This window comes from Dermacentor silvarum, chromosome 8, assembly GCF_013339745.2.
Source record: "Dermacentor silvarum isolate Dsil-2018 chromosome 8, BIME_Dsil_1.4, whole genome shotgun sequence".
Classification (NCBI taxonomy): Eukaryota; Metazoa; Arthropoda; class Arachnida; order Ixodida; family Ixodidae; genus Dermacentor; species Dermacentor silvarum.
Window position 1 is genome coordinate 16,996,587 of NC_051161.1, and position 12,222 is coordinate 17,008,808.

Sequence of the window (12,222 nt, forward strand, 5' to 3'; positions counted from 1 at the left end):
GGAGTTATCTTGAAATAGCATCCCCAAGCGGCTTTGCGTACCCAAAACTCCCTTGTACGCCTTTCGCGTTCTTTTGTACTTTCTTTGTGTGTCCTTTTGCACACGTGGCCGATGTATCGTCCCCCAAATGTGGGTTCCCCATTTATAAAACTCTCCTGCCGGGCCTATCGCGCCTTGCCTTCCTTCCTTCCTTCCTTCTGTGTTTCTTTCCTTCTTCCTTCCTTTATCTCCTTTTTAAATCGAATAGCTTTATTTTGCCTCTTTCGCCCGGTTTCGTGGTTGGCAACGGCCGGAAATCGGCGTTCTTTGGTCACTCGTCGGCGATGGCTGATGGTCGGTGGTCGGAATTGCGGCGAGGGAATCTGCAGGAAGGCTAGGGAAAGCACCGAGGGAAAGGGCGCGTGCTCTCGGGCAAACAAGTTGCTGGGAGGGACGGAAGGAGGGAAAATGGGGTGTGAGACGGGGCAGGGAATGTCGCGCGAGAGCCTTCGCGCAACCGAGTTCGGGGGAGCGGCCGGAAGGAGGGGAGGGGGAGGACTTTCGCCTCGCTCGCTTGTTTGTTCATTCATTCGTTCGGTCGGTCGGTCGCTTACATTGACAATCACCATCGATGGCTTCTCCATAGTCTTTTAGTATTTTAGTGGCGCGCCAATGGTAACCATTCGCGATGCACTTTTCTCTATCTTATTCTCGCTCACTCGCTCATCACTCACTCACTCAATCAATCAATCAATCAATCAATCAATCAATCAAACGAGTAACCAATGGCTGCCGGGAACCTCCATAAATGATCGTACACGCTTTGAATATATTTAACTAGGTATTTTGTGTTGTCTTGTATGTCTCCGCAGTATGCGGCACCATTCCCTCTACCCTGCCGAACGTGGCGCTCCAGGCACGTGCACAATACATAGTGAAAGCCGTTCTGGAAGCGTATGCGCTCCAATAAAAACAATTTGTCTTCCCGGGTACCGCCGGCGCGGCAAGTTTGCTCGGCTCGGACGACGGCACTGTTTGCGAAGCGGCAAGTGCGTGGCGTCACGATAAGCAGCCTACACGCTCTACCCGCCACCAGATGGCGTGTCTTCTGCGAGCTGCCTAGAGTTACTAAATAAGCTCAAAAAGTGTAACAGTATAAATCTAGAGGTGCCTAGTGTTCCTGTGTATGCTAGCTCTCAGATAACGGTACAAGCTACCCTTTACCGCAGCTCTGCCGCGTCGTGATTGTTTGAGTTGAGAAAAAGAAAACGTAAAGATAAAGCAAAGAGCATTGTTCCCGCTATAGGTTCGCCGGAAGATTAGACAAACACACGAAAAAAAGAAGAACGCGTTCCGCATAAGCGCGCCATCTCGACGGACACCTCGTACACCTCCGCTGATAAGCCGATAAGTTTGCGTGCTTTGAGACCCGGGCTGTCAGAGGTAGGAGCGGGCTTATAGAGGCAGCCGGGCGGTCAGCAGCGAATATGGAGCAACTGCGCCGCAGTCTCGTGGAGGAATTCGTCGAACGCACTGTGAGTCTGTAAAGCTCTCCTGCAGGGGGTTGTGACAGATTTATAATACGGATCGAGTATTCGTTATTCCGTTTGTATTACGCTCGCAAATTCGATATTCACAACTTTTAATATTACTATGGATTATGATATACTGTATATACTAATACACGAACGTGTTACGGAGTATAAAGCGCTTACAAGGTGGTAACCGTCTTGGCCGGTTGATTTGCATATAACCACTACCAAGGTAAATACACTTACGTCTTTGCAGCATTTCTCCTGAACAAACGTGTATGCTGTAACGCGAGATGGTGTGTTGTTCATATGATAAAATGTTTACTTATCCATAACCAGGAGAATTTCCTTATCGTAATAGCTTGCAGTGACGTAGTACCTAAAAAGGCAACATGGTTCGAATTTACGACATCCCTGTCGTGCGGTTCTTATTTTGCTGTATATATAGTTTCTGGATGCTCTGTCATCTTATGACAGGTCTCCCACCTTCTGGTACACTTGAGTTACTGTTGCGACACTTCAGCGGTGTTCTCGTTACAACATTCAAATAGAAAAAGTTAAAAAAAATAATTATAACTCGCCGACTCACCTCACTCTCTGAGTCATTTAACCACCCACCGTGGTAACTGAGTGGTTACGGCAATGCGCGGCTCAGAACGAGGTCACGGATTCGATTCCGACCGCGGTGGCCGCGTTTTGAGGAGGGCAAAATGCCAAATTCGAAAAAGAAAATAAAAAGCAAAAAAAAAAAACGAAGGAAATCAGGCCTGTGTACTTAGATTTAGGTGCACTTTGAAGAACCTCAAGTGACCCACATTAATCCTGAATCCCCCACTACGGCGTAGTAATCAGATCGTGGTTTTGGCAAGTAAAGCCCCAGAATTTTATTAATTTCTTTATAATTCATTTACCGCAAGCAGTAGTTATGCGAAGGGCCCCGGCTGCGGCTCTCCATCCTCCTGTCCGATGGCGAGTGCGTTCCTGCGACTGGTGCATTCCATCATCATCATCATCATCATCATCATCATCATCATCATCATCATCATCATCATCATCAGCCTATATTTATGCCCACTGCAGGACGAAGACCTCTGCCTGCGATCTCCAATTACCCATGTCTTGCGCTAGCTGATTCCAACTTGCGCCTGCAAATTTCTTAACTTCATCACCCCACCTAGTTTTCTGCCGTCCTCGACTGCGCTTCCCTTCTCTTAATATCCATTTTGTAACCCTAATGGTCCACCGGTTATCCATCCTACGTATTTCATGGCCTGCCCAGCTCCATTTCTTCCGCTTAATGTCAACTAGAATATCGGATATCCCCGTTCTCTGATCCACACCGCTCTTTTAACGTTAGGCCTAACATTTTTCCTTCCATCGCTCTTTTTTCGCGAGTTTCTTTGTTAACCTCGAAGTATCCGCCCCATATGTTAGCACCGGTAGAATGCAATGATTGTAAAGTTTCCTTTCCAACGACAGCGGTAAGCTCCCAGTCAGGATTTGGTAATGCCTGCCGCATGCACTCCAACCCAATTTTATTCTTCTGTAAATTTCTTTCTCGTGATCAGGGTCCCCTGTGAGTAACTGACCTAGATAAACGTACTCCTTTACGGAATCTAGAATCAGGGCAACTCTTGACTTCAGCCAACCAAGAAAACAGGCTGGCTTCAGGAAGGGATATTCAACAATGGATCATATTCATGTCATCAATCAGCTGATCGAGAAATCTGCGGAGTACAATCAACCTCTCTGTATGGCTTTAGTAGATTATGAAAAGGCATTTGAATCATTAGATATACCAGCAGTCATAGAGGCATTGCGTAATCAAGAGTACAGGCGGAATACGTGAATATCTGGGCAAATATCTACAAGGATTCCACAGCTACCTTGGTTCTCCACAAGAAAAGTAGAAGTTACCTATCAAGAACGAGGTCAGACAAGAGACACAATCTCTCCAATGTTATATCACTGCATGCTTAGAAGAAGTATTGAAGCTCTTAGAGTGGGAAGGCTTAGGAGTGAGGATCAACGGCGAATATCTCAGCAACCTTCGGTTTGCAAATGACATTGTCCTATTCAGCAACAATGGGGATAAATTGCAACAAATGATTGAGGACCTTAACCAAGAAAGTGTAAGAGTGGGGTTGAAGATTAATACGCAGAAGACAAAGACAATATTCAATAGCCTGGCAAGTGAACAATAATTCAGTATCGCAAGTCAGCCACTGGTACATTTACGAAGGCGCAAACTATGCGTTCTGCTTGACCGCTATGTACCACCTTTTCTCAGTCGCGAACGTACGCGTTTCTAGCTATATTGACGGTTGATCGCACTAAAAGACGGAAGTACAGTAAATGGCTAGAATGCTGTACTTGAAGCCGGATAAACGCTGGTTTAATTCTGCACACCATCGGGAAACATAGAACGTGCGTGTGTGCGTGCGTGTGCGTGCATGTCTGCGTGCATGTGTGCATGCGTGAGCATGCGTGTGTTTGTGTGTCTGTGTGCGTGCGTGCATGTGTGTGTAGGTGTGTGCGTGCGTGCATGTTTGTATGTGTGTATGTTCGCGTGCGTTTATGTGTGTGTGCGTGCATGTTTCCGTGCATGTGTGCGTAAGTGCGTGCGTGTGCGTAAGTGTATGCGTGCATGTTTGCGTGCATGTGTGTGTGTGTGTGTGTGTGTGTGTGTGTGTGTGTGTGTGTGTGTGTGTGTGTGTGTGTGTGTGTGTGTGTGTGTGTGTGTGTGTGTGTGTGTGTGTGTATAAGCTTGCGTGTGTGTATCAGCTTGCGTGTGTGTGTATGTGCTTGCGTGCGTGTGCATGTGTTAGAATCGCTCGAAATTCTTTCAAACGGGCGGACGCGTTGAGCTCATTCTGTAGCTCATAACGACCTTTCGCAGTCTAAATAAGAAGAAACAAACGAAAAGAGAGAAAAAAAAAAGGCCCGTCATCAGTTAGGTCATTGTTGCCATTCTGTCGTACCTTATACTTCTCTTTTAGTGGCACGAGCATCGGGTGACACCTTTTTCTTGCGCTGCACTTCCGGTTCACCTCCTGATACGACCGGGACGAAATTCAGCAAAAATAGAAGAAAAAATAGTTCAGTACAATATTCATGGGTTTTTATTATAGATATGATATTGGAGTATAAGTTTGCATCAGAGCATAGGATATATCCGAGCATATGTATCAGAGCATGGCATTATTATTCTTAGTTAATTAATCAATTTCTCAAATATTATAATTAGATGAAAAGTGTCAACGAGAAAATTGTAGAGCGACATGAAAAACTCCCGATACAGCTTTCTGTTGCTCAATACTTGCCACATAAAAGTTATTTTCCGAGCGTGAAAGAAGCCCGCGAATACACGCAAAGTGCCTCGAAGGGCAACTCGCGCGGCAATTTTTCTTGTATTCGCGGGCTTCTTTCGCGCTCGGGCTTCTTCACGCTTTCGCTGGTCTGGTCTGACAAGATCTTGGACATGATTCCTTACATTTTTTACATTCCTGTATAGTAGCCCGACCTGCAGTTACTGGCCATACTCTATCTTTGTTTTAATTTAGTCTTTGTGATCTGTCATCTTCTTTCTTTCCTTCCCTTCTTCTATCTTCCACTTTTATTTTTTCTGTCTCCTCCTTCTTTCTGAAGAGTAGGCAGGCGTTGCGCCCCTTCGGTAGCAGCTGCAAACCTTCTCCTGGCTTTCCCTTTCCTCTCTATCAAGTGTATATATGTTTTCACCCCAATAATAATAATAATAATAATAATAATATAATAATAATAATAATAATAATAATAATAATAATAATAATAATAATAATTCACTAAGTTTCAGTGCGTGTTACTTCCTCGCAGTGCACAAGAATCAATTGGGGGGGGGGGGGTTGTGGAACGATGTTGTAACTAAACCTCAGAACCGGATTATCTTGTAGTTGGACACTGCAAATGATTATTAAGAGGTTCATTAAAGTACGGCGGCACACAAAGCGACAGACTGCAGCTCACTGTTACTTCAGGATGCGCGAGTCGGCTTAGAGAAAATCTTGCACTTTCGATGTCATTTTGTTCCGTGAAATTTTGCACCCTACTACAAGTTCCAAGATAGAACGGCTCTTAGGTTAGTTTTCTTTTTTTTTTCACGCAAAAGACGTTGTGATCATCACTGTGAATACTTCGAAATGCTCTTTTACATGTTACAAGAAAGACACCAAGATAGAGATTCTTTTAAACAGAGAAGTCAAGGATAACAGCCTGAGTCGATGCGCTCTAGAATGACACTCTGCATGAAGCAAGAGAGAGAGGGGACAAACATATTGGTGATAGATGACGATGGGGAGTAAAACAGAAAATACATGGCACTTATCAAGTTTTGATTTCTAGTATACTGTTATAACAATCAATAACACGTACTACGATGATAATGATGTGTGACTCTACCATTTGAAATGGGTGGACAGCTGTACACCGTTCTAGCCGATTCAATATATGCACATTAACAAACAGATGAAGCTAAGCGCCGTCCCTATGGGGTCATTGCAGTCTAAGGGGATACACATATAGTAGTAGTAAGTGGTTCGTGTGGAAAGGGAAAGGTTGGCGCTATCTTCTGCAGCCCTTGAGGGAGCACGGCTCAGCGCCAATTATACAACAACCCGCAAAGCTTGTACCTACCAGGCCCCGTGACAGAGTACTCTTTCCACCTTTACTATGCCTCACTGCACGGCAAATATGCTTCGCCTCAATACAGTGTGTACGTTTCACCGCCAAACAAGGCTGTATTGCTGTGAAGCCGACTACAAAAAACCGACCATAATTGTTTTTGATTTCGTTGCCTTAATTAGTGCAATTGCGACAGGCTCCACTAGTGTTAGTTTTGTCTGAAGGCAAGATGACCACCTTGGGCCATCTAATCAGGTGTTTCTTGCTGAAGGCGATCGTTCAAAGACGCGCATAGATCATTCAAAGAATACGGCTAGGTGCGTGTTTCTGGGTTTTTAATGCGAAGCTTCCGTGCCTCGTGTATTCGTCCTGTGTTGCTGAAAAAAACTTGCATTAGTAGACTGTCGTAAATATTTCTTTATTTTTCTTTTTTTCTTCGGCCCCACTGAAACTGACAGCAGCGCTCCCGCTAATTGAAGACGTTAGGCCATACACCTCGTCTATGGATAGTCGTTGCTGTTTCTGAGAGTTATCGTCGAAAGCCATGGCTACGCCTACGGGCTATGCCTGCGCGCGTATTTGCCTTCTGCAGCGTTCGCATTGGCAGATAGCATCCTTTCGTTAACACTTGTATACAACGTCCCCTCGTCGCGCTGTTATCGCCTCAGCCTTATCTGGGCTAAGAGCTTGAGGACAAGGTTGTCAATAACGTAACGTAAATGCGTAAGTCTGTCGTCTGTGTTGACAGCTGAAGAGCTCATTGTTCCGTACTGATTAAGCGCAACAGTCGAAAGATAGTCCCCGTTTTGGAACGTTGCTATCGTCTATGGACACTGAAGTGTTGTGCGGCGTTTGCGGATATAGGAATATGTGTGCATTCCTTTCCTTTGTTTGTTTGTTTATATTTCTCTCCCTGCTAAGGTGGTGTTATAGAAACCTGATAATGATTGTTGCAATTACATTCTTTTAGATTTTTGATGTTCCGTACATGAATGTCGATTTCACTTACGTCAGCACTGTTTTTGAACAATGACATAAAATAGGCTTGCCGGGCAAGTTAGCACACGTAACATGGCAGTGGCGAAATCAGCGAAAAGACGCAGTACCAGAAGACGTGCACGGGACACACGATGGACCTACAGTTGACTTTATAAAGCAGTTGCTCGCGTTCGCTTTCATTCGGATTGCGGACGTTATTTTTTCCAGAGATAAACAATAAAAATGAACCTTTAGGTTAGAGCACGGTTAGAGGACGCAAGAGGCTCGTGTACCGCATGCGTACGCAAGCATATTGGCTCCCAGAAAAGCCCAAGTAGACTTTGGGTATACGAAAGCCGCCTGCGTTGCACTTCCAGTACAATTGTGGTTCAGCGTGGTCCACCGCACTGAAACACAGGACGAAGAGGGAGCGTTTCTGTCCTGCCTCGTTATGCAACCCATAGGTGACTGTGCAGCTATATAGACCAGCGCGCGTCCCGATCGAATCCCGGCGGCGATGACAAATGAAGCGAAAAGGAATGCCGAAAATGGCGCTCCGCGACTAATGGCGAAGTCCGCGCGAGGAATGCGGCGTCCGTCGCTCACTCTGCGCACTTGGGGGCAGGCGGTTATCGGGAGCGGGGGGAGGGGGGGGGATTGAGTCAATTAACACGGAGGTGCTGGAAAGTGTGTGTGTGTGTGTGTGTGTGTGTGTGTGTGTGTGTGTGTGTGTGTGTGTGTGTGTGTGTGTGTGTGTGTGTGTGTGTGTGTGTGTGTGTGTGTGTAAGATAGAGAGAGAGAGAGACCCCGTTTTGTTTGATTGGGTCGCACACGCGAAGTCGATGTCCCTGGGATTGCAAGGGGGCCCGCAGGGTCCCTTGTGATCGCCCAAGGAACTTGTCGCGCGTGCGCGCGCGCGCCAAGCTTGCAGCCATGCGAGCCAAGGACACGACGCTGTGCCCGCCGACTTGTCGCAATTTGGCGCGAGCGACCTTGCACCGCTTTCGCGCGACGTGGACGTTCTCTTACGAGAGAGAGTGCGTGTTAACGCTCGTGCGCACGGTATAGGTATGTCCCTCTCTACCGCTGCTGCTTCAAGGAGCTGCATGGAAAGGCGATGGGAACGGCGGCGTGCGCCCGAGACTCACCGGAGCCGAACCGCCTTCTGCAGTTGTCAGGGTTGCGATCGGTTGCCGTATAAGGCAGCTCGCCAAGGTAGATACGGTGTACGTACAACAACACGCCTTGCTGTGTCGAGCAAACTGGAACTGCGCGCGTTGATTTACATGTGTATGCGTGCTTCCGGCTTACTCGCGCGCGGTATAGGTGCGGGCCAGCACCCCGGTGAATGTACGCCAATCAGTGGTTTTGTAGGTTCCCTTGGTCGTCCGAAAACACTGTACAGTTATATTACTTTAGTATACTTAAAATTTACGTGCCAGGAATTACGAAAGGAAGACACACTAAAACACGCACAGGACACTTAGGGCGAACTTTTGCCATGAGTTTAGCGTGTTTTTATTTTTCTCGTGTGGGAAGGAGTAGTTAGACGGCTTTATTCAGGGGTGCCAATGTCTCCTCGTTTATTTATTTCAAGCAAAAAATTATAAAACCTACGCCTGAACATAAAAGCCACACGTCTTATGCTCTTTATGAAGAATTTTATTTTAGAATCGACCAATTTTAACACCTCAAAGCAACATAGGGGCTTTGAGACGACATAATGGAGGACACCTAAAAAACAATTCTTCAAAGCGTGCCCAAGGCTCTTGCATTCTGCCCTAGCTTATCGTGACGCGGCCGCTCGAGGCCGCGGGAATCGAACCCGCAAACTATACTGCTCAGCAGCTGAACACCGTAGACACCCTGAGTCGCCAGCGGCGGCTCACGTGAGACGCCTTTGCGGTCGGTATACATAAATGTGCGCGGTCATCGCACAGCGCAAGTCGGTCGATCAGCGCCAAGAAAAAAAAATGCATCGCAATTATATACGTTCAGCGTGGTTTCCGCTTTACTGCAAATCAGAAACACCTAATCCCTATAATTTATTCCTAACCAGCAACTCCGGCACTGTTGTTGTTGCCGCCCCTCCCGCTGGCCGAACGCAGAAAGAAAAGCGGAACGAGAATTCCGCACGGTATATATAATATTCACAATCAGTCCCGGCCCCTGCAGTTCTTACGCGCTCTGGATGTACGTATATACACTTTGTGCGGCGCTGCTGCCTGCGGCTTAGCCTTGTCGACCTTGTTTGCGACGCCAAGGTCGGTGGTCCCAACCATTGTTGATTGGCGCTGAGTGCTCCTGGTTAGGCTGTCCGCTGCCAGATGCATACGGCGGAACGAACGGCGCCTCGAGCGAATGTAGTTATTACGGCGTGCGCGTGGTTAAGCGAGTCTCACCGGAATGCCTGCACTGGTTGCGCTCGGGGTCAAGTGCAGTTTCTTTGTCGCTTAATGGGGAAATAACTTTCGATCGATTTGAGCTGGTTTTACGCGATGATTAACAATGGGATGCAGAAGAAGTCGTTTGGCTAGTTTTGGCGCTTGCTGAAGGGCGCGTTGTGGAGGGAGCACAGTGACAAACGCGAAGCAAGCCGCTCGACACCGAGGCACTCTCAATCACGAGCGTTTTGTTGGGCGGTCGTATACCACCCACACGAGTACAGAAACGCGCGAAACAAAGCAAAATTAAACGCGAGAAAGTTGAAAACTAGTGACGATATGAACGAGAATTGTGTCTTTGTGTTTGTGAGTTTGCTTGGGCACGTGACAGGCGCGTAATTCAGCCTCGAATCGCAGATTTCGAACTATGGTGTCCGCGGCGGGTCTGAGCTCTACACATATCTTTGAGCCTATAGTCTTGACAATGTGTGGTATGCACCGGTGTGCGGAGAAATTATCTGCGCAGTGTTTGAACGTTGCAGTTTGGAGCAATCGTGTGTAACAGGTGTTCTGATACATGCTCGCATGTTCACATTTCTAGGTACTACGTGTAAGGCGCACATGCCGTTGACAGTGGCAGCTGAGTGCGGAGTGTATGAATCGCGTTCCTGCGTCAAAAAAACTTCAATGTTTAATAGCGTGGTGAATACGATCGCTATTAAACATCGCTTAGCCCCTTCTTCATGCGAAAGGCAGTGATAAGTTCGTGTGACGTCTGTATTCTTTCTCTTATGCCGTAGATCCCTTTTTCCTAAAACAGTTTCGTATTACCTATTAGGCCAGATAATCAGTGGCTGAGAGCCGCCGACTTTGCAATGAGAGTGAATGTATGCAGTGACATCTTATTTAGATGTTGTGGCAGCGGCCAGGTCCACATCAGAATATGCACACATGTGAACTCAGTCGCCCGAAAAATAAAGATTTGTAAGTTGGGGTCATTCGTCTTGGGTGTCTTTTATCGCGTTCCGCATTTATACAACGTGTACCGTAGGCAACGACGGCCTGTATTTACTGCGTATCAATACTGAAGACCCGTCAGGTTGTAGTGAATGCCCACCGACAGAAGGAACAATACGAAGTGCAGTAATGTAGCAGAGATCTACGGCACTATAGTAGCGTCAACGGGCACACGAGGTCGAGAAAATAGCTTCGGGTGCGTTAAGTTAATGAGAAAAAGAAAAATTTGCCTCCTGCGCCATCAAAGTACAGTGATGGGGACATTAACTGCGTTGAAGTAAGAACAAACAGGACTGTCGTCGCAACATGGAGTAAATAAGGGGAAATAAAACTAAGTAAAGAAACGCTTCACGTCTAATTATTATTTATGTCAGTTTGCTTTCGCTGTTATTATTACATCCATCTGAACACTTACACTCTTTGTGCATTACACCTCTGGCCCTCACAGCTTTTCAATTTCAAATAATGTGCTCTCTGACGCATCGTTCATCTACAAGGACTTATTAAATGCATCAACTTAGGTTTCATTCTGTACTCATTTTTTTTTCTATCTCCTACACCGCCAATTTCGTAGTATCACCAGTTGCGCCATAGCACCCCCCCCCCCCCCCTTTTCCACCCAACCCCCATTTGGAACAGACAGACTTCCGTTATAGCTATTTCCTGTCACAGTGAAGAATCTCGATATACGCGATTCTGTTGAATATGCCATATATTTCCGTTAATAATAGGCTCGTTACGTAGCCGATATGTACGGGCACATCACATCATTCGTTGCGCTCCACCAGATCCTTCCCTGCACTTTCGTTATTTCCTCCCGACAGGAACAAGCAAAAATAAGAGAGATAGCTCGCGGCAGCGTATAGTCAGAAAAAACCATTAGGACCGCCATTTCAGATCTATTCGATGGTTGAGTGGCGAAATACGAGCGCCTCCTGCGCGCGTTTGCTCGTGTGCGTATCGCAATCTCCTCCGGAGCATATGTGTTCCTTGCGGTGGCAGCTAGCGTCGGTTCGAAATGTGTGTCGCCGAGTGTTTTTTTTTCTTCCATCCGTCTCGTGAGGCTGTCCGCATGTGTATATACTCTTCTCTACGCCACTTTCTCCCTCTCTACGCCACCTCCTCGCCCATCGAGTCCACGTGCTCGGAAAACAAGTCCCTCTTTAATTTCTACGTCGCGCGAGTTCAAACGGGCCGACCGCGATTCTCGTTTCTTTCGCGCATGAGATTGCGACTCCATCGCGGTCGGTGCCACGCGAATCATTTCGCGAGGGCGAGCGAGGCGCGGGAAAGAGGCAGCGGTTTCACCGGGCTACAAAACGAGGAGCTCACGACGTAATCTGAATGATGTCAGAAGCGCGCGCGCGCGCGCGGTTCTGATTTTGCGAGCACATTTTGTGTATGGACCCCATCCGGCGTTGGGGCGGGAGGGGTTCGCAGAGGCGTGGATAAGATGAGAGGTGAGATGTGAAAATTGGTGCCCCGAAGGTGTCGCGGCGATGGTGACCTTTTAAGATTGAAAATTGCGGACGCGAAGTGAACGCGTGATGTGTAAGGCGCGATTGGTGGACCCTTCCTTCGTATACGTTCCCTTTCTGCTGTCTGTCTCTTTACATCAGTTCGATTCTTCGCGTTTTGATCGGTCTTGCGTGTCGTGTGCGTCCGTAAAGAGGTTG

General features: G+C 47.1%; 1 protein-coding gene across 1 annotated transcript in view; it reads left to right on the forward strand.

Annotated features, from left to right (window-relative positions):
• The first annotated feature begins 1,377 nt into the window (after positions 1–1,377).
• Positions 1,378–12,222, forward strand: part of LOC119460696 (protein FAM107B) — a 129,870-nt gene continuing 119,025 nt past the window's right edge. The window contains exon 1 of the mRNA XM_037721750.2: positions 1,378–1,514. Within this exon, the coding sequence (XP_037577678.1) occupies positions 1,467–1,514 (48 nt within the window). The 5' untranslated portion in view covers positions 1,378–1,466. The remainder of the gene's footprint in view (positions 1,515–12,222) is intronic.